Source organism: Bufo bufo, chromosome 6 (genome assembly GCF_905171765.1).
Source record: "Bufo bufo chromosome 6, aBufBuf1.1, whole genome shotgun sequence".
NCBI classification, from domain to species: domain Eukaryota; kingdom Metazoa; phylum Chordata; class Amphibia; order Anura; family Bufonidae; genus Bufo; species Bufo bufo.
The window spans coordinates 217,194,812-217,216,998 of record NC_053394.1 but is presented as its reverse complement, the minus strand read 5'-3'; the positions used below and the strand labels follow the sequence as shown (position 1 = coordinate 217,216,998).

The 22,187-nt window shown below is 43.6% G+C and overlaps 1 protein-coding gene across 4 annotated transcripts in view; it reads right to left on the bottom strand.

Annotated features, from left to right (window-relative positions):
• LOC121004016 (L-threonine ammonia-lyase-like) overlaps window positions 1-22,187 on the bottom strand; it is a 181,918-nt gene that overhangs the window by 147,811 nt on the left and 11,920 nt on the right. For all 4 annotated transcript variants that reach the window (XM_040436039.1, XM_040436042.1, XM_040436038.1 and 1 more), the window contains one exon: window positions 11,353-11,698. In XM_040436039.1, the coding sequence (XP_040291973.1) occupies window positions 11,353-11,698 (346 nt within the window). The remainder of the gene's footprint in view (window positions 1-11,352; window positions 11,699-22,187) is intronic.

Sequence of the window (22,187 nt, the reverse complement as noted above, 5' to 3'; positions counted from 1 at the left end):
GTCTGCTGTTGATCTGATATTCTAAAACATTAGGGTGAGTGTCTGCTGCTGATCTGACCTTCTAAAACATTAGGGGGGGGGGGGGGTCTGCTGCTTATCTGACCTTCTAAAACATTAGGAGTGAGGGTCTGGTGTTGAGCTGACCATCTAAAAAATTAGGGGTGAGGGTCTGCTGCTGAGCTGACCAACAAATAAATTAGGGGTGAGTGTCTGCTGCTGATCTGATATTCTAAAACATTAGGGGTGAGGGTCTGCTGCTGAGCTGACCTTCTAAAACATTAGAAGTGAAGGTCTGCTGCTGATCTGACCTTCTAAAACATTAGGGGTGAGGGTCTGCTGCTGAGCTGACCATCTAAAAAATTAGGGGTGAGGCTCTGCTGCTGAGCTGATATTCTATAACATTAGGGGTGAGGGTCTGCTGCTGATCTGACCTTCTAAAACATTAGGAGTGAGGGTCTGCTGCTGATCTGACCTTCTAAATCATTAGGGGCGAGGGTCTGCTGCTGAGCTGACCATCTAAAAAATTTGGGGTGAGGGTCTGCTGCTGATCTGGCCATATAAAAAATTAGGGGTGAGGGTCTGCTGCTTATCTGACCTTCTAAAACATTAGGAGTGAGGGTCTGGTGTTGAGCTGACCATCTAAAAAATTAGGGGTGAGGGTCTGCTGCTGAGCTGACCAACAAATAAATTAGGGGTGAGTGTCTGCTGCTGATCTGATATTCTAAAACATTAGGGGTGAGTGTCTGCTGCTGATCTGACCTCCTAAAACATTAAGGGGGGGGGGGGGGGCTGCTGCTTATCTGACCTTCTAAAAAATTAGGGGCAAGGGCCTGCTGATGAGCTGACCATCTAAAAAATTAGGGATGAGGGTCTGCTGCTGAGCTGATATTCTAAAACATTAGGGGTGAGGGTCTGCTGCTGATCTGACCTTCTAAAACATTAGAAGTGAAGGTCTGCTGCTGATCTGACCTTCTAAAACATTAGGGGTGAGGGTCTGCTGCTGAGCTGACCATCTAAAAAATTAGGGGTGAGGCTCTGCTGCTGAGCTGATATTCTATACCATTAGGGGTGAGGGTCTGCTGCTGATCTGACCTTCTAAAACATTAGGAGTGAGGGTCTGCTGCTGATCTGACCTTCTAAATCATTAGGGGTGAGGGTCTGCTGCTGAGCTGACCATTTAAAACATTATGGGCGAGGGTCTGCTGCTGATCTGACCATCTAAAAAATTAGGGGTGAGGGTCTGCTGCTGATCTGACCTTCTAAAACATTAGGGGTGAGGGTCTGCTGCTGAGCTGACCATCTAAAAAATTAGGGGTGAGGGTCTGCTGCTGATCTGATATTCTAAAACATTAGGGGGGTCTGCTGCTGAGCTGATATTCTAAAACATTAGGGGTGAGGGTCTGCTGCTGATCTGACCTTCTAAAACATTAGGGGTGAGGGTCTGCTGCTGATCTGACCTTCTAAATCATTAGGGGTGAGGGTATATGCACTTTACTTATGTCTAGTGGTCTGCATTATGCCGGGATGGTGTTTTTCTCTGTTCCTTACCCTTCTTTTTAATGGCAATATATACAATATTTATTATGCAACAATAAAGTATTTTTTCTTAATTGGTTGTCTATGAGCTCAAGTTCTTCTAGTTTTTGTCGCCCAACACCAGGCGGTTATCTGCCTCTTCCATGTCCTTAGTGGACATCCTCCCTAACAAAAACAGGATCCCTCTCAACCCTATCATGTGTGTAAAGTGAATTGTTGCCATGCTGTGCTAGAGCTGATCACCTTGGGCAAGAGTAACCACACATTGGATTATTTGCTAAAGTGCATCAACCAGCAAGCATCCTGCTGGCTGTCTTCCAGCCTACTTCAACTGAGCAAGGTGGTCAGCATCAATCGCAAGAACATTATGGCTATGCTTCATGAGAGGGAAATATCTTATGGAGCCTATGTTGTTTAGGGGTCAAGCAGTGGCAGATAATTAGAGACCCATATGCAGGGCCGGTACAAGGCAGGGGCCGAAGGAGCGGGTGCCCTGGGCGCTACAAGGAGGGGGGCGCAGCAGGGCCGGACTGGCCTGCCGGGATACCGGGAAATTTCCCGGTGGGCCGGCAAGCCTGAGTGCCGCAAGGCCGCGGCCCTGGTGACAAGTGGGGGCGGCCGCGGCCGGCGGCAGGGCAGAGCAGGAGATGAGCGCTTCCATTGCGGAAGCGCTCATCTCCATAGTCATCTGTATTGCCGTCCTCAGGACGGCAATACAGATGCCTGCGCTGCGGCAGAGGAGGGAGAGGTGTGTCCCCTCCTGTTCCTCTGATAGGCTGCCGGCCTAGTGCTGGCAGCCTATCAGAGGCCGGTGCAGGCGGCGCGATGACGTCATCGTGTCGCCTGACTGCCGTATAGCGAGGGACACAGACGGAAGAGGCGGCCTGCATCGCATCACATTGCTGGAGGTAAGTATAAGTTTTTTTTATTATTTTTTTTATTTATATAGGTACAATACTGGGCTGGGCTGGCACATAAGGGGGGGCTACTGGGCTGGCACATGATAAGGGGGGACTACGGGGCTACTGGGCTGGCACATAAGGGGGGCTACTGGCACATGATAAGGGGGGCTATTGGCACATAAGGGGGGCTATTGGCAATAAGGGGGGCTATTGGCAATAAGGGGGGCTACTGGCAATATGGGGGGCTACTGGCACATGATATGGGGGCACTCTGGCTACTGGCACATGATATGGGGGCACTCTGGCTACTGGCACATGATATGGGGGCACTCTGGCTACTGGCACATGATATGGGGGCACTCTGGCTACTGGCACATGATATGGGGGCACTCTGGCTACTGGCACATGATATGGGGGCACTCTGGCTACTGGCACATGATATGGGGGCACTCTGGCTACTGGCACATGATATGGGGGCACTCTGGCTACTGGCACATGATATGGGGGCACTCTGGCTACTGGCACATGATATGGGGGCACTCTGGCTACTGGCACATGATATGGGGGCACTCTGGCTACTGGCACATGATATGGGGGCACTCTGGCTACTGGCACATGATATGGGGGCACTCTGGCTACTGGCACATGATATGGGGGCACTCTGGCTACTGGCACATGATATGGGGGGAGGCTCTGGCTACTGGCACATGATATGGGGGCATCTATGGGGGCACATCTTACTGCAGATTATTTAGGGGCATCTACTGAGGCTAAAAAGAAGATATTTTATATGGGGGGCTCTGTATAGGGGCATTTTATACTGGGACACATTATGGTGGGTACTATGGGGAAGGGGGGAGCACTATGGGGGTCATCTACGGGGGCACTGAGAAGGGGTATTTTATGTTGGCACATTATGGGAACATTAGCTCAACTGGGGGCATTACAAAGGGGTATGTTTTGCATATTATAAGGAGAATTATTACTACTGGGGGGGGCATTATGGTGGGCTTTATTACTCCCCCATGGTATGACCCCCTAGTAGCAGCACCAGCCTCTCCCTGCTCTGCTATTCCTCTGCCCCTTCTCCAAATCCTTATTATGAAATCTTTCTCATTAGGATAAAGCACAACATCAGCTCCGCCGAGCCCCCGGCCAAGTGTTGAAGTGGCGTCCGAGATCCCCAAGGGCCAAGTCAAGTAACTGTAAGTTTTTATGGGGGTTCTACAAAAGAGCTATCGTGGGGCAAAGTTCATAGTCCCACAGTCCTTTGTTCTATTGCTTTAAGTATATTCTTGTTTTGAAACAACATTGATTCTTTCTTAAAAACGGGGGGGGGGGGGGGGGGGGGGGGGCGCAGTTTGCCATCTTCGCCCTGGGCACCAAATGGCCTTGTCCCAGCCCTGCCCATATGGCATCTTTAGGCCATTAGAAGAGGCCACCAGGTTTGTCAGTAAAGACAAATGTGGGATCAACGATGTCAACGGCTGATATTTATATTGCAGAAAATTCTCACACTGATGTAACAAATGCAGGGTCGGCGCCACCTGTAAGGCAACCTAGGCAGCGGTCGTGCGGTTTAAAAAAAAAAAAAGCGTTGCGTTTTTTTTTTAAGTACGGCGCGGGCAGCTGGAAGAGAGGGACTCACAGTCACAGGAGGGAAGCGCCTCTAATGTAGCGTGGCTGAGCTCTGTTCGGTCTGCGGTACAGGAGCTTTTGTTTCCTGTACCCGGCCGGACTGACAGGAAGTGCTCACTTAGCACTTGAGTAAATGAGAGTGACAAGGGGGAAGGAATAAATGAGAGTGACAAGGGAGAGGGGGGGAGTAAATGAGAGTGACAAGGGGGGGAGTAAATGAGAGTGAAAAGGGAGGGGGGGAGTAAATGAGAGTGACAAGGGAGTGGGGGGAGGGAGAAGAGAGTGACAAGGGAGGGAGGGGGGAGAAGAGAGTGAGAAGGGAGGGAGGGGGGAGAAGAGAGTGAGAAGGGAGGGAGGGGGGAGAAGAGAGTGACAAGGGAGGGAGGGGGGAGAAGAGAGTGAGGAGGGAGGGGGGAGAAGAGAGTGACAAGGGAGGGAGGGGGGAGAAGAGAGTGACAAGGGAGGGAGGGGGGAGAAGAGAGTGACAAGGGAGGGGGGGGGGAGAAGAGAGTGACAAGGGAGTCCCCAGAGCCAGACCAAGAGCCAGACTGCAGCCAGAGACCAGATCATCTTATTGTCCTGGTGGTAAGTAGACAATGCAATATGTTTATTATGCAATTGTTTAGTTATTAATACTACATTGGAAACTAATTTACCTAACATTAAGGCTCCATTCACACGTCGCAACGGGTTTTGCGGATACACGGAGCCGCGGATCCGCAAAACACGGAAAGCGGCAATGTGCTTTCCGCATTTTGTGGACCGCACATTGCCGGCACTAATAGAATATGCCTATTCTTGTCCACAATTGCGGACAAGAATAGGACATGTTCTATTTTTTTGCGGAACGGAAGTGCGGACCCGGAAGTGCGGATCCGCAATTCCGTGTCCGGGCAGCACATCGTGCTGCCCCATAAGAATGAATGGGTCCGCAATTCCGTTCCGCAAAATGCAGAACGAAATTGCAGACGTGTGAATGGAGCCTAAAAGGACACTATAGTCCCAGAACCACTACAGTTTAATGTAGTGGTACTGGTGTCTATAGCCTGTTCCTGCAGAGAAAAGAGACTGTGCAGTACTGGTGTTAAAGGAGCACTATAGTGCCAGGAAAACAAACTCATTTTCCTGGCACTATATAGTTGTTAGGAATGGGGCACCCTCGTGTCCCCCTCCCACTGGGCTGAAGGGGTTAAAACCCCTTCAGCCACTTACCTTTCTCCAGCGCCGTCACTGGGAACTCTTCTCCCCGATCCTCCTCTCAGCTACGAATGCACACGCATTCAAAACTATGTTCCGTGTCTTCCCACTGTAATTTTCACAGTGAGAATCGCGGAAGCACCTCTAGCAGCTGTCAGGGAGACAGCTACAAGAAACTTAATTAACCCTAAGGGAAACATAGCAGTTATTTTAATTAAAATGCCGAGAAAGGGGTGGAACATATGTGATGTCAAGGGGGGGGGGGGGGGGGGGAATTTTTATCTTGCCAAGGGAGGCAAAAATCCTTGCACAAAGGTAGTTGTTAAGGACCCAGTTAGACAAAGTCCCATGAAGGAGGAGGATGAGAGGCATCCACTGGAGGAGGTGTATTCAATGGTGCAGCAGGATAAGGTTAATGATGAGGACGACACTGGTCATGATAACCAGTCGTTGCAGTGGGGATGGATCAGAACTAGGTCCCAAGCATTCTGGGAAGTATGGCAAGCTGTATGCTTGCTTATGTACTGACAGGCATATCGTTAGCATCAAGCAATTTGATGGTGATTACTAGATAGCCATCCTCGCTATCAAAGCAAAAATGAGGGAATATTATCCTGTTGCCGAAATGAAGGCCAAATTGTGAATAACCCAGATACATTATATACGCAGCTTTCAGTGAGCAGCCGCCTGTGTGCCTAACCAGGAGGCCTCTCTACATCCAGCTCTGAGTCACCCCCTTTCCACCTGCTGTCAATGCTACCACAAGTAGCAGAATCTGCAGCATCAGCCAGTTCAGTTTCATGAACATGATGGAGCAGTTTTATCATGTGCCAAGCCAGGCACTTTTGATTCAGATAAAATTGATTCAGACCGAAATCAAACTTTTTTTTTTTTAAGATTTGGCGTATTGGACACAAAAGGTATTTTTAAAAATTCACTCATCTCTATTGTAGGTGACTCAACAGGAAAGTCTTGCAATATATAAAGCACCCTTTCCTGTTGAGTCACCTACAATAGAGATGAGTGAATTTTTAAAAATACCTTTTGTGTCTAATACGCCAAATCTTAAAAAAAAAAAAGTTTGATTTCGGTCTGAATCAATATTACCTGAATCAAAAGTGCCTGGCTTGGCACATGATAAAACTGCTCCATCATGTTCATGAAACTGAACTGGCTGATGCTGCAGATTCTGTCTTTGGTCTTTAGTATCAGAGCCAGATTATAGCCCATACAAAGAGCGATGTTGCTCTAGTCTCAATTTGATACATATACAGTAACTCTATATTGCAAGCACTGAAGAAAAATACTTAACAGTAGTCTGTCAGCAGTTTTGACAATGCTAAACTGCTGACACCACTATCTAGGGCTGGGGAGAGCAGTACAAATATACTTTTTGTGCAGCTTTTCTCATCAGGATCAGTGAGAAAATTATGTTTTATTCTGCCATATTCCCCCCTTGCCAGTGTGCAGGAAGCAAAGCTTCATTGTGTAGTGCTCTCTGCTCTTTGCATTGAACTGCTTCACAACCCCTTTCCCACAGCTCTGAGTGTCAGATGTACTCTTGGAGGGATGCTTAAGCTGTCACTGGATAAAACTTCATATTCATGCTACTTCTGATGAGAAAAGGTCCACAAAAGGTATGCTTGTACTGCTCTCTCCAGCCCATACGTAAGCAGCCAAATGTGCTGACAGAGTCCCTTTATTGCCCTTATACACTAGCTAAAGATTGGGTCAATTATCAGGAATGCACATTCCTTCAAACGTCCATTTCTGATAACTGGCCCATGTAAATATGCTGCCAAAGCGCTCATTTGTCAGATGATCGTATCTTTGTTTCTGCACACCACCTTAAACATGGGATGTGCTGCTGACAATATGAAAAGTGAATGGGGGTAATCATTGTAATAGCGATCCCCTCTTTCTTTTCTTTGCATTGGGCTGGCTGAAAGGCCCTTTAAACGAGCACTCGTTTAGTGTCTGACATCTGATAAGCTGTTGTGTGGGCACATGGCAAAGCTCAGGAGTGCGGATTTTGTTGGAATGGTTTTCAGACACTCCCTCACATTTGCAAAGACCCTGAGGTACCCATACAGTGAAAACACCCAATAAATGACACCATTTTTGAAACTACACCTTACAAGTTATTTATCAAGAGGGTGGAGTGAGCCTTTTGACACCACAGATATTTTGCAGAAATGAATGAGCAGGGGACGGTGCAAAATTACAATTGCAAGTTTTCCACATATATGGCCTTTCAGTCCCCACTATGCTGTACCCAGCTAGTGACATCTGAGACACACCATGGCCCGTAAATTGATAGACAGGTTCTACTTGGTACAGAAATGGCATAACCATAGCTGTAAACTCTTATTTTGGTAAGGTGCAGAGTTCAAAAGGGAAAGACCACCTTTTGACTTTTGCAGTATAGATTTTGATGGATTGATTTATGGGAGCCATGTTGCTTTCAAAAAGCCTCTGAGGTACCAGTACAGATATTTTTTGACAGCCATACTTTTTTTTTCTCTCAACTGAGGGCTTTTTTGTGGAATGAATTACCATTATCATTGGTACTATTTTGGGGTACCTAGGACTTTTTAGTCACTTTTTAATTAGCTTTTTTATTAGCAGGATAAAGAAAAGGCAGCAATTTTGCCATAGCTTTTTGGGTTTTGTTATTACAGAATACACCTTGCAGGAAAAATGAGATATTTAACTTTATTCTGCTGGTCAGTATAATTACAGAGATACCCATTTTATATAGTTTTTTTTTTTTTACACAAAGTATTTTTGAAAAAAAAACCCTCATGTTTTTGTGTCAACATTTTCTGAGACCATTTTTTTAAAACTTTTTCTAGCAATGGTCTTGTGTGAGGGCTTTCTATTTGAGGTGACATTTTCATCGGTACCATTTCAAGTTACATATTTTTGATCATTTGATACTGTTTTTTGGAGGCGAGGTGGAAAAAAACATATTTTCTGGGATAGTTTTTATTATTATTTTTGTTATGGTGTTTACCTGACGAGGTAAATCATGTGATATTTTTTATATAGCAGGTCATTACGGATGCTGTGATTCCAAATATGTCTATTTTGGCAGAAAGGGCTCTTACAGTAAAGAATCCTCTTCTATGTTTGTGTAGAAACCTTCTTTCCTCCAGACGCAGAGGATGTCCCTTCGTCACAGTCAAAGTCCTGGGTATAAATAGATGATGGGAGAGATCTCTGTACTGACCCCTGATATATTTATACATAGTTATTAGATCTCCCCTCAGTCATTTTTTTCTAAAGTAAATAACCCTAATTTTAAATCGTTCTGTGTACCCATTCCAGTTATTACTTTGGTTGCCCTCCTCTGAACCCTCTCCAGCTCTGCTATGTCTGCCTTGTTCACAGGAGCCCAGAAAATGTACACAGTACTCCATGTGTGGTCTGACTAGTGATTTGTTCTCAACACGGGCATCTATGCCCCTTTTGATGCAACCCATTATCTTATTGGCCTTGGCAGCAGCTGCCTGGCACTCGTTTCTGCAGTTTAGTTTGCTGTTCACTAAAATACCTAAGTCCTTTTCCATGTCAGTGTTACCAAGTGTTTTACCATTTAGTATGTACAGATGACTTGCATAATTTATTCCCATGTGCATAACCTTACATTTGTCAGTGTTAAACCTCATCTGCCACCTTTCTGCCCAAGCATCCAATCTATCCAGATCCATCTGTAGCAGTATACTGTCCTCTTATGTGTTAATTACTTTACACTTAAGCGAATCGTTTTCTATGGCCCACATTCTTTTATGGATATCCTACAATGGAGCAGAGGACAAGGACGCCCCTGATGAAGTGAAAGTGAAACCTAGGTCGGGCATGATACTAGGAACTTTGCTTGTATTTTGACATGCTGTTGATACTTTTACTTTTGTGAGTATAATAAATGTTATTTATTTGATCTCACTTTGCGGTGTCTCACTATTGGTGCTCTCCTTTGAGTTACATATAGGAATATTCAAGGAAAACTGTTGCCTGCTGCTACTAACCGGATGGCTGGCTCTGCTACTGCTGTTTGCACTACTGCAGCCACTCACATTCTGACTTTAGTACAATGTCTTTCGTTTTCCACTTCTCATTCTACCAGACATCTTATTATGAGACCTATTTAAATGTAGAGTCACACGTCTGGTACACAGATTATTAAACTGTAGCAAACAGTCTTTTTTCTGTAATTTACAGATAGAGGCAAAATTAAACATCCCTTCCTTAAAAAAAAAAACACTACACAGTTGTATTGACAATTTAGATAGGTAACAATGCAGTTTTTGCTGTAAAATGCGTTTTCTGTAACTGCATAGTATCTTGAAGTAACACAACATGCTCACTAACAGAGGCATACTAATTCAGTTATTGTAGTAAAATGCGGTTGCTAAAACTGCATGGTCTCTTGAAGTAATACAACATGTTCACTGACACAGGTATACTAATGCAGTTATTGCAGCAAAAGGCCTTTGCTCAAACTGCATGGTATCTTGAAGTAATACAATGCATTCATCAACACAGATATACTAATGCAGTTATTGCTATATAATGCGGTTGCAAAAACTGCATGGTATCTTGAAGTAATACAACATGTTCACTAACATGAGTATACTAATGCAGTTATTGCTGTAACAGGCATTTGCTGAAACTGCACGGTATCTTGAAGTAATACAACATGCTCACTAACAGGGACATACTAATGAAGTTATTGTAGTAAAATGTGGTTGCTAAAACTATATGGTCTTTTGAAGTAATACAACGTGTTCACTAACACGACTATACTAATGCTGTTATTGCAGTAAAATGTGTTTGCTGAAACTACATGGTATCGGGAAATAATACAATGCTTTCACTAACACAGATATACTAATGCAGTTATTGCTATAAAATAAATTTTCTGACATTGCACAGCATCTTGAAGTAATACAACACATTCACTAACATGGATATACTAATGTAGTTGTTGCCATAAAATACGTTCACTGACACAGGTATTCTAATGCAGTTATTGAGGTAAACTGCGCTTGCTGTAATTGCATGGTGTTTTGAAGTAATACAATGCGTTACTGAAATGCTCAATTACAAATGGTAGATAAATTGAAGAAACTGTTTTATAGGAAAAAAAAGGGAGCAATTGCTCAGCGTTTGCAGCAGAATGTACACTATCGATTCTGGAGGTACTGGAAATAAGCCTATGAACTATAGAAACTTCAGGTTTTTCCCCCCAAAAAAGCTGTCTTGCTGTCCATTTTCTGAGAAAATGAAGTTTTTGTAGGATCTTGTAATATAGAACTTGCCAGCAGTTGTGAAACACACAACTCTGAGTGACCTTACTCTCAATGTTTACTCTGCCTCATTCTCTATACTTTTCCATATAAAACCCCACATCTACCTAATTATAACCATATAATGTCCTTATACTCTCCCTATCACACCTACAGTATATTGCTTATATTGCTAGTGTATCTGCAATTGCTTTTTGGCAGACATAGCTAAAACTTATGCTTTTAGTTCACAAGCTGCACACAATTGTGTTTCGTCCTTCTGAGCAAAAAGACCTGCCACAATCTTGCCCCTGATTGGATGATCAGGCTGTCTGCCAGCATCAAAGCCTTCCACCTCCTTCACAGTGTCATGTGATCCTCAAACTTTTTCCTTCCTGTTGTTTTTCCTCCAAATTTTTAAAGTAAAAAGGCGCTGGTGCAGTTTCTGCGCAATTACCCTGAATCGAATCGCCAAAAGTTTGGATTCGTTTGACAGACAAATTTTTGTGAAATTCATAACTAATCTAATTAGTTTAAAATGTATTCTCTCATCTCTATGGTATACTTTATCTATAGTACACATTGCAAAGATGTTTTTAAATTAATAAACACATTAAAACCACATTCAATTTTATCTACTTCCTCCCCTTCCTCCATTGCCTCACGGTACCCTAGGCATCTTCAGGGTCTACCAACACCCCTTTCTAGATGATTTATATAGACAACAACATTCTTTTTGCAGTGTAGTACTACCAATTGTAAGTATCTTAATCTACCATGCTTCGTACCATGCAGGGGGTCTTTTGAACACCACTTTGAATTTTAAAAGCTGCTGCACTGATATCTTCAAATCTCAAGAACTCATTCTTTGGCCGTACACTTGGCTTTCGGACTTTTATAGCAACAGGTTCAACAGCATCTTTCAATGGTTGCTCTGGGTTTCCGGAAATCTTCATTTCCCATGTGGTATGGTTTCCATCCAGGTATTCATCTTCTGCAAAGTCCTTCAGCCTCTCAGGGTGAATTGGAGGAACACGATGACCATTTTTGTCACTTTGCACTGGGCCATTTTTGGGGACCTGTGTCTTGTTTTTCTCTGCAGCATGTTGTCTTTTGTCTGGACTTCCATCATTTCTACAAACAAGAATATGTAATAGCACAATATGATACTCCAACAGTTTTTAGTATTTTGTAGTCATGTAATATCTGACTATAAATTATATGAACACATCTGTTAAGGATAGTAGGGGTATATGAAAACAGATGCAAATGCACTCTCCAGATATTTTCCAAATTACAATAATGAGAGTATAAAAGGAAAATAGAAGAATTTAGTAAAATGAAGCATGCAAATGGAAATAGCATATAATCCGAATGTCTAAATTCTTTTTGCATTTAGTATCTATATGTAAGTTTCACATCAAAGCGTTTTAGGTTAAGAAATGATTTTATATGAAAACATGCTTAAAGGTCTGTCAATATTCTGCATACTATATATACAAACACAGTAAAGCTCTGCGAATCCAGCACTTTGAGAGGTCATCAGATTTTCCAGACTATTGTAATTTTTTATCAATACTTAGAGATATTACATATTGTGTTTAATTTTCTGTGAATCTACAAATGAAAATATAATATATAGGGATGAGCGAATTTCATATTTTGAAGTTCATGTGCGGGTTCGTGTTGTGGTATTTACTGAATTACGTTATGGATTCCGTTACCACGGATCAGTCCTCTCCTGCATTACGTAAACTGGACGGATCCATTATGCAGGCCATAGACTTCTATTATGACGGAATGAATAACGGAACGCCTCTAAAGGCATTCCGTTATGCATTCCGTCATGGAATTGCGTTATGGTCCGTGGTAACTGAATCCATAGCACAATTCAATAAATACCACAACACGAACCAGCACACAAACTTCAAAATATGAAATTCGCTCATCATAATAATATATTTTGCCTGATATTTGGATCTAATTTTTGTATCTAATTTAACAGGGTAGAACATTTTCAAGTCAGTATAGAATATGGCTACATTAAGCCCATGTCAAAGGAAATCATTCTGAAGGACTACCCTACAGTTTACAGGATAATCCACTATCCCTATAATCACCCTAAACAGGCACCTGTACAGTGCAGGTGCCAGTCTTTTATGCTGGGGAAGAGGCAGCTCACGCCAGTGTGCCTGCATGTTCAGGAGCCCTTGCGCCCTTCCTCATTGGCCCGGGGTTCCAACATCAGTGAGGGCCGGGCCACATTCCTGGTCCCCAGGGCAACTGGACGCTGCTGCCATATGGAGGCAGCAGCAGTTGGGGAACCATGACAGGATGACATCATAGGTAAGAATACAGTAAATTACTGTATTTTTTGCCCTATAAGACGCACTCAATTATGGAAGTGCTCATTAGTACAGTAGGACCAGGGAGCGGTGTATGTGACATTCCTTGTGCTGGCTCTGTACTCACAGCTTCCTGGTCTTCATCTACCGGCTCCACATGTTGTGGTGTGACCTGCACACAGCATGAGGATGTCAGTGCACTCTGTGATTTCATGCTGTGCGACGTTGGGTCATGCCACAGCATGGAGCAGAGTCCAGAACAAGAGAGGTGAGCTGATTTCTTTTTTGTCTGATCTAAGGTCTGATTAACATTGGGGGTCTGATCTGAGGTCTAATTGGAGGTCTTATTAACATTGGGGTTCTGATCTGAGGTCTGATTCAGGGTGTAATTACTATTGGGGGTCTGATGAAATTATTTTCCTTATTATCCTCCTCTAAAACCTAGGTGCATCTTATAGGGCGGAAAATACGGTACATCACAATAGTTATTGCTACAGATTCCAACATACATGTTGACATCACAAAATCACAGTCATTTAGATAGTGATGAAAATAAAACTCCAAAATGCATGATTTCGCAAAATGTAACAGAGGCTGGTGATAAAGAAGTTCCCATTAGTGGTCATCATGTAAATTCCTAATGGGTGATAAAAAATAAAAAAAAGATGTGGGTGCTAGAATATGCTGATAAACTGAAATTTGGTATTGCAGTAATTGTACTGACCTGCAGAATAAATTTAACAGGTTGTTTTTACTAATATACAGATGGCTCCAACAGAGTCACAACTGTGTATATCAAAATAAATCCACCACACCAATAAGAACTGATATACCAGTATACAGATCACCCAATGAACAAGCAAAAAGCTCATATTTTACGTGGATATCTAACTTAACATTTCTGCCTGCTCGATCTGCATTTACTATTCTCCAGGAGCTCCATAGCTCCACAATGAGCTTGCTCCCATAAACAATGCAACAAAGGAAATTGATTAGTTTTACCCTATGATAGATAACATTTAAATATGGTTATATAAAGTTATATGTTTTCAGTAGTGGGGATTTCTGTCTGTGTTTAAAGTGCTTTGCAGGAATCCTGCCAGGGTTGTCAATTGTCTGTAAATTTGTGTCAATAACAGAAAAAATTGTTGCATCTGTAATTATTATTGAAGCTAGAGGATGTTGAAGATATTATTATAACAAATTATAATTCTGTACTTTACAGTAAATTCTGCTAATAAGTTCACATTAATATCTTGAACTCTAAAAAGATCTTGCTTATAATCTTTAATCAGGGATGCTCAACCTGCGGCCATCCAGCTGTTGAAAAACTACAACTTCCAACATACGGATGTAGGCTGTCCGGGCATACCGGGAGCATGCCTGATCTTTATCATTGCCATTTTTACATTTTGCCTATAAAAAAGAGCTGTCAAGAGATAAACAAGGAAGTTGGCACCCTAGACCATCACCATCTTTCCCCGGTAACATTACTTCAATATCCATGAAATCACAACTAAGAACATCAAGATTTGGAAGAATGCTATGAAGAAATTAACTTCCATCTATAAGTTATTGACATTCATGAAAAATGATACTCCTGAAATTACAAAAATGCCTTTGAAACTACTAATTGGAAGACAAAAAAGAAGACTGCACAAACCACACGTGCAGCAATGTAGACTCTACTTTAGATGAGTGTTTCTCAACTCCAGTCCCCAAAGTACTCAAAATGTGTCATTACTGGAGGACGCACCATTTAAAGAATTATTGTGATAATGGCTGATGCCCGGATCATAATTACCCAGGAAATAATTATCCAGAAAATAGGACACTTGAAGACTGGAGTTGAGAAACAGTGTTCTAGTTTAAGATTATTAAATGTAAAACCTTCCACTAAGGCAGCGGTGGGGAACCATTTTGCTGCCAAGGGCCATTTGGATATTTGTAACATCATTCGGGGGCCATACAAAATTCTCAATAAAAAATTTTTACTGCTGTATTTGGTCAAACATATAATTGACTTAGGGATAAGTTACAGAAATTGCACTTCAATTAAAATAATCTAGAGGGCTGTATTTTTGCAGCACAAAATAGCGCCTGCACTATATATATACAGTATATTACATACAATACAGGCGCCATATTGACCACACATAGCAGTCTAATTTTTAAGTTCAGAATGTTACTTATTTGACATTAATGGCAGGAAGCTAAACCCAGGGGGTCCAGAGAGGGGTTCACCCAGCTTTCACTCTCCCTGCCTCTTTCTTCGCAACTGTCCCTGCCTTTGTCCCTTTCTCAGCAAAATATCTGCCCCCACCTCCATCAGCCTGAAATCAGCCTCCTATCAGACCCCCCAGGCCTACATCAGCCTCAGATCAGACTCCCATCAGACCTCTAAGCCTCAGATTAGACCCCAATCAGACCCTTCCTAGCTTCAGATCAGACTCCCATCAGACCCCCAGCCTCAGACCAGACCCGGATCAGACGCCCAGCCTCAGATCAGCCCCCATCAGACCCCCCAGGGTCAGATCAGCCCCTATAAGACCCCCCAGCCTCAGATCAGACCTTCATAATACCCTCCCTAGCCTCAGATCAGCCCCCATCAGACCCTCCCCAGCCTCAGATCAGCCCCCATCAGCCCCCCTAGTCTCAGATCAGACCCCTATCAAACCCCAGCCTCAGATCAGACACCCCCAGCCTCAGATCAGACCCTCCCAAGCCTCAGATCAGACCCCCATCAGACCCTCCCCACCCTCCTTTAGCCTCAGATCAGCCCCAATCAGACATCAGATCAGATACTGTATTTAAGATAAACAAATAAACTTACCTCTCCAGCTCCGTACGGCGCTGCCTCTTGGCAGATTCACTTACCCTCCCTGTTCTTCTTCCTGCCGCACTATATTGTCACCTCACACCGCACAGCGTCAGGTCATAGTGCACGTCTACGTGCACTGCGTCCTGACGCTGGATGTGTCAGGACACAGTGTGGGGCTGAAAGAAGACCAGGGAAGGTGAGGACAGCCAGTGCAGTGCTGTTCTCACCTTCCTGTGCCTCCCGTATGCTAATGACCGCTTCCATAATGGAAGGGGTCATAAGCATTTTCACATTATGTTCTGGCAGGGGGCCGGGGGCCACATGAAATGATACCGTGGGCCGCATACGGCCCTCGGGCCGGAGGTTCCCCACCCCTGCACTAAGGAGTCATGAATTGTAGGCGAGTATCCTTTCATTTTAGATCAATTAATTCATTGGAAAACTCTTACTGACTTATAAATCCATTCTAAGTAATCCAGTGAGTTCAATGTTAAAGTGGCCAAATTACTATTTATTCATGACACAACTATATCTAGTAGTGTTTGCACTAATTATGTTTTTATGTTTACTCTAATTATAACTTGTGTACAACAATATGAAGTATAAAGAATCTGGTGAATTCATTGAAATAATTCATGCACATGACTCTTTCGATGTCAGCCCAGTGTCCTCCCTTCATCTTCCATGCCTGATGTCAGATCAGGTGGGAGATTAAAATCATAGGGACAGTTTGCGGTGTTAACGAGGCATTCTGAACATTGACATCAGGACACCATAATGCACACCATACTAGAAGAGACACATAATAAGAAGGGTAGATTTGGTCAATTTATGAGTTTAAAAACAGTGATAAATAACTTATTGAACTTATTAACTTGATCACACAATATTTGTGGCTGTATAAAACTTTTACTCAAGTATTATAGGGGGGTCTCGCTTCAGTAAATGGCATTTTTTCGTGTAAAGTAAGTTAATACAAGGCACTTACTAATGTATTGTTATTGTCTATATTGCTTCCTTTGCTGGCTTGATTGATTGATTTTTCCATCACAATCACAATACATTAGTAAGTGCTTTCTATTAACTTTCTCTACATGATAAATATTATTTACTGAAGTGACACAACTGCCTTTACTCAAATGCCAGTTGTAAGCTTGTTATGTAAGCTATGATCCCTTGTGAACTATATGTCAGCAAGATTTGTGACTGTAGGTGTAAAGGCCGCTGGCAGGGGCCCCGCTGTACTCACATGTAATGGAGTGCTCTGATGGGGCCAGTACAGTGGCAATTTTGGGCCCCATCAGAGCGCTCCATGCCTCCATTACATGTATAATATGGGGGGGGGGGGTGAAGGAAGAGGGGGGGGGGGCACGCAATCACTCACACACACCCGGCCAGGCAGTTCCGTTTCCATAGTGAAGCAGGGAAACCTCTCTGCTCCCTGCTTCGCTGATCTTCAGAGCTCAGGAGCTCCACCTTTCTGGCCCCACATCGCGCTGCTGGCTGTGGGAGGAGAGCTAAAAGCTCGGAAATCTGCCTTCAGCACAGCCAGCAGCGCGAAAAGTGAGGGAGCCTGTCATCAGGGAAGAAGGTAAGTATGTGTTTTTTTTTTCTCTAACGCTGCAGACTGGGGGCAAGGGGGGGGGGGGGGGGGGTTTGATGGGCACAACTAGAGTGAGGGGGCACAAAAGTGGGCATCTCTACTGAGGGACACCTAATCTGGCATAACTACTGTGATGGGGGCACATATGAAGGCATAACTATGAGAGGGCACATATGAAGGCATAACTACTGTGAGGGGGAACTTAATCTGGCATAACCACTGTGAGGGGCACATATGTGGGCATATCTAATGTGAGGGGCACATTATCTGGCATAACCACTCTGAGGGGGCACATATCTGGGCATATCTACTTTGAGGGGGCACATAACCGGGCATAAATACTGTGAAGGGACACATAATCTGGCATTATTACTGTGAGGGGACACATAATCTGGCATAACCACTCTGAGGGGGCACATATATGGGCATATCTACTTTGAGGGGGCACATAACTGGGCATAAATACTGCAAAAGGGCACATAATCTGGCATAACTACTGTGAGGGGGCACATAATCTGGCATTACTACTGTGAGGGGGCACATAATCTGGCATTACTACCGTGAGATGGCACATAATCTGGCATTACTACTGTGAGGGGACACATAACTGGGCATTACTACTGAGAGGCGACACAATCTGGCATTACTACTATGAGGGGACACATATTCTGGCATTACTACTGTGAGGGGACACATAATCTGGCATAACCACTCTGAGGGGACACATATCTGGGCATATCTACTTTGAGGGGACACATAACTGGGCATAAATACTGTGAAGGGGCACATAATCTGGCATTACTACTGTGAGGGGACGCATAATCTGGCATTACTACTGTGAGGGGACACATAATCTGGCATTACTACTGTGAGGGGACACATAATCTGGGCATTACTACTGTGAGGGGGCACATATTTGGCATAACTACTGTGAGGGGGCACATATCTGGGCATAACTACTGTGACAGGAACAAAGGTGGGCATAACTACTGTGAGGGGCCACAAGGTGGGCATTAGTACTGTGTAGTTGCACTTAGGGGAAATGTCCTAGATTACCCTGCTATACATTGGCATGGCTTAGTCTTACAGGCCAGCACAGCACCCCCTGCTGGTGATTTCACAGGGGCAGTCACCATCCCTTCCTTATGTGATTATTCTTTTTTTCTCACCACAGGGATCTTGTTCTGGATCCAGTAGGACCAGATTTCATTAGGACTGGGTGAGTGTAGCCATGCGTTGGGCTTAGGGCTCTTTAACACGAGCGGATCCCGTGTGGGTAATCCACTGCGTGAAAGAGAGCCAAGCCCCGTTCCGGACAGCAGAGACACGGAGCATTAACATGATTGATAATGCTCTTTGCCTCTCTGTGATCTTTTTACTACAAAATCACAGTGAGATAAAGTTGTCACCGTGATTTTGTAGTAAAAAGATCACAGTCAATCATGTTACTGCTCCGTGTCTCTGCTGTCCAGAATGGGGCTTGGCACTCATTCACGCAGCGGATTAGCCACACGGAAAGAACCCTTAGTATGAAAATCTGCCGCTTCTTTGTAAAAATGGGGGGGGGGCCCAATCCAAAGTTTGCACTGTGGCCCAGAGCACTATAGTTACACCACTGGTAGAGGAGGTAGTGGGGGAGGGGGGGGGGGTTGAGGCAGGTTGGGGGGGGGGGGGGGGGGGGCGGTGGGGAGAGGGCCCCATGGATCAGTTTCACACTGGGGCCCCATGGATTGTGTGTACGCCACTGTGTAAAGTTATAGAGTATATTACTGTGGCTCAGTAGCATGGAATGTCATTTTCTCAAGTAACCATTCTAAGATCTGGTTGTAAAAAGTACACCATTCCTGTCTACAAATAGAAGGCGTTTGTATGTTATCACTGTCATCACAAATCTACAAGAAGATTATTCATTTTAAAATAAAACTTATTTAGAAGCAGGATTTCCTCTTCTAAATTTCTGTTTTAGGTGTGTTTGCCCTCATCAAGGCAAGATGTGACTGGACTTAGATACCAGCCAGACAGTATAATCAGTAAAATAATGGAGGGGTGGACTGAAAGGAGCCAAAGACAAAATTTTTCAAAAACTATTTACAGAATTTACATAATGTCCTACATAAGAGTGAGCAGCTAAATATATTTTCCCAGACCCACCCTTGCTATTTTACCAACAACCTCCAATTCTGAGAACTGTTCTGATCAGGAGTTCATGTACTACACAAAAAGGAACCTATTCCTACAACATAAGGAAATTGAAAACCTGTAACGATGCACTATAAGATTCTTAGAACATTCTCATGTTCTACAGCCAATGTTGTATACCTGATTCTCTGCACTATGGCGGTCATTTACAAATAGATATTTACCACTTTTTGGTGTATATCTGTTGCAGATTGCGGCGCAAGGGTTATTTGCTCTGCAATCTGCAAATCTTTCCCCTGTTCCGCCGCTCATGCCAGGTCTAAGAAAGGGGGCATGGTGTGGGAGGGGAAAAGGGCAGGTTCATCTCATTTATCATTTTCTACACTTGTTTTAGGCATAGAAAATGGTCCAAATCCATGCCAGCAAGTGTTTAGACAAGTTATGTAGAGTTGGCTGCTCTACATAATTGAGGTGGAACAACGGCCAGCGTAGGAGGGACGAAGACTGGCGTCTCAAAGGGAAGGTGGAGGAGCGCAAGGTCTCTAACATCCACCAGCTGTGTAATGTTGTCATGGAGGAGTGGAAGATTGAAAAGTGGATATTGAAAATATTGACATTTTGTGCACAATTTGGCCATTTTCACTTAGAGGTGTACTCACTTTTGTTGCCAGCGGTTTAGACATTAATAGCTGTGTGTTGAGGTATTGTGAGGGCACACCAAATTTACACTGTTATACAAGCTGTACACTGACTGCTTTACATTGTATCAAAGTCTTCAGTGTTGTCCCATGAAAAGATGTAATAAACAATTTACAAAAATGTGAGGGGTGTACTCACTTTTGTGAGATACTGTATGCAGGCCAGAGCACTGGGGGAGGCTGGAATAGATTCTCATACTGTATGACTTCTAGTTACCCTAGTGTTCTGCACCTGCATCCAGCAGTTCTCTTCAAGCCCAGGGACATCTCCTAATAAAGCAGTTTGCAAGTACTATACTGCTCTAGACTTCCTTTCCATACTGCTAGGCCAATCACCAATGAGACCTATCCTAATCCTTGCCCCTATCTACATCACACAAAGGGCCAGATTTATCATTACTCTGACAGCTCACTCCACTTTCACATATGGCTAAAGTCAGTTTGAGCCAAGTCAGATTTATGATCGGCCCTTTAAGACTGTAATAAATGTGGTTTGACGGTAGCAATTTATCCGTCAGTAAGCAGCTTTACAAGAGTCGCACGTCTTTACAAAAAAGTTGCATGTTCTATTAAAAAGTCGCATAAGATGAGCATGGTCCTCACTGGAGTGAAATTGCGACTTTTTTTGCGACTTTTTAAATAGTCGCAATAGTAAATCTGTCTAGAGATTCATTTACATAAGAAAACACGCCCACTTTCAGAAAACTGGCGAGCATAGCGCAGAGCCAATAAAAGTCACAAATTTTTGCGCAGTTTAAGCGATTGCGCAAAAATTTGCAACTTTTTCACTCCATTATCCTGACTTGAGCTAATCTGGCCCATAGTGTGTAACAGATATTTTATGCTCACAACACACAGATGTAGGGCCCAGAATGCATATTAGTATTACAGCATAGAGAGGGGAAAGATTCTAAACACAAGAGACACTATTGATTATAGCACAAATGAGGCAGAGTCCGTCCAGGGAAGGATGCTGACTAATAAACAAACTAAAACCAACACATGCAGAACCCATCAAGCTCTTCATAAATTAATTCTATTATCACTGGAGTAAGAAATGCGCTTACTATGTACTGAAGGGAAGATGTCTGAGATCAGGGGTTTAGCTAAAGGCTCATGGACCCTGGTGCAAGAGTTCAGCTTGAGCCCCCTTACTGCTTTGTGACCATGGGCAGGGAAACACATTGCCTTTGTGCTGCCTGAGGCAAAATTTGAAACGGCACCCCTCCCATGCCAAATTCTGACCTAACCCCTTCCCTCCAGCCAGAGGTGTAACTTGACCTGCATGCTCTTTCTATAATACCAGTGTCTTCTTATGTGGCACAAGGGTCTTTAGGCCCTCTCAGGCTCCTGGGCCCAGTAGTGACCGCTATCTCCTATAGCTATGCCCCTGTCTGAGATGCTAAGCATTCTGCAGTGTTCAAGCACTCAGACCTAGATGGGGAAGGGCCTCTGAAAAGAGCGCAGAAGCTCACTGAGCTCTGGAGCCAGCCAATAAAGAAAGACACACCCACTTCCTTATGTCCGTCTATGCTGCTAAGGAGAGGATTCCCCTAGTAACAGTGAGTGAAGAGAAAAATCGCTAGAAGGGAGACCTCTAGTGACAGATTTCATAAGTGTCTTAGGATAGATAACATGAAACCACCACCCCCTTTCCAAGCAAGTTGAAAAAGGTCAGAAAGTGTGGAAATACCAGTTGTGCCAAATTGCCAATTTTTTACAGATTCTTGGCGCAAGACACATTAGTAAATCTGGGCCACTGTTTTTTTCTAATCCTAGACAATCCTAATAACTGGTTGAATCAATTCAGCAGCAATAATTGTAAAAAAAACAAAACCTCCAGCCTTTTTATGTCAGTCTTTCACATACTGTAACTGTTCAATTATTTCCAGCTGCTGTTACTTATAAGATAGCTTTAGTTGAGGCATATTGGTAAGGCTTATGCATGAACTACATGTTTCTGGATAAGATTAGATATATACTGTAGATATCCCTCCAGCCAACTGTGGTAAGAGGG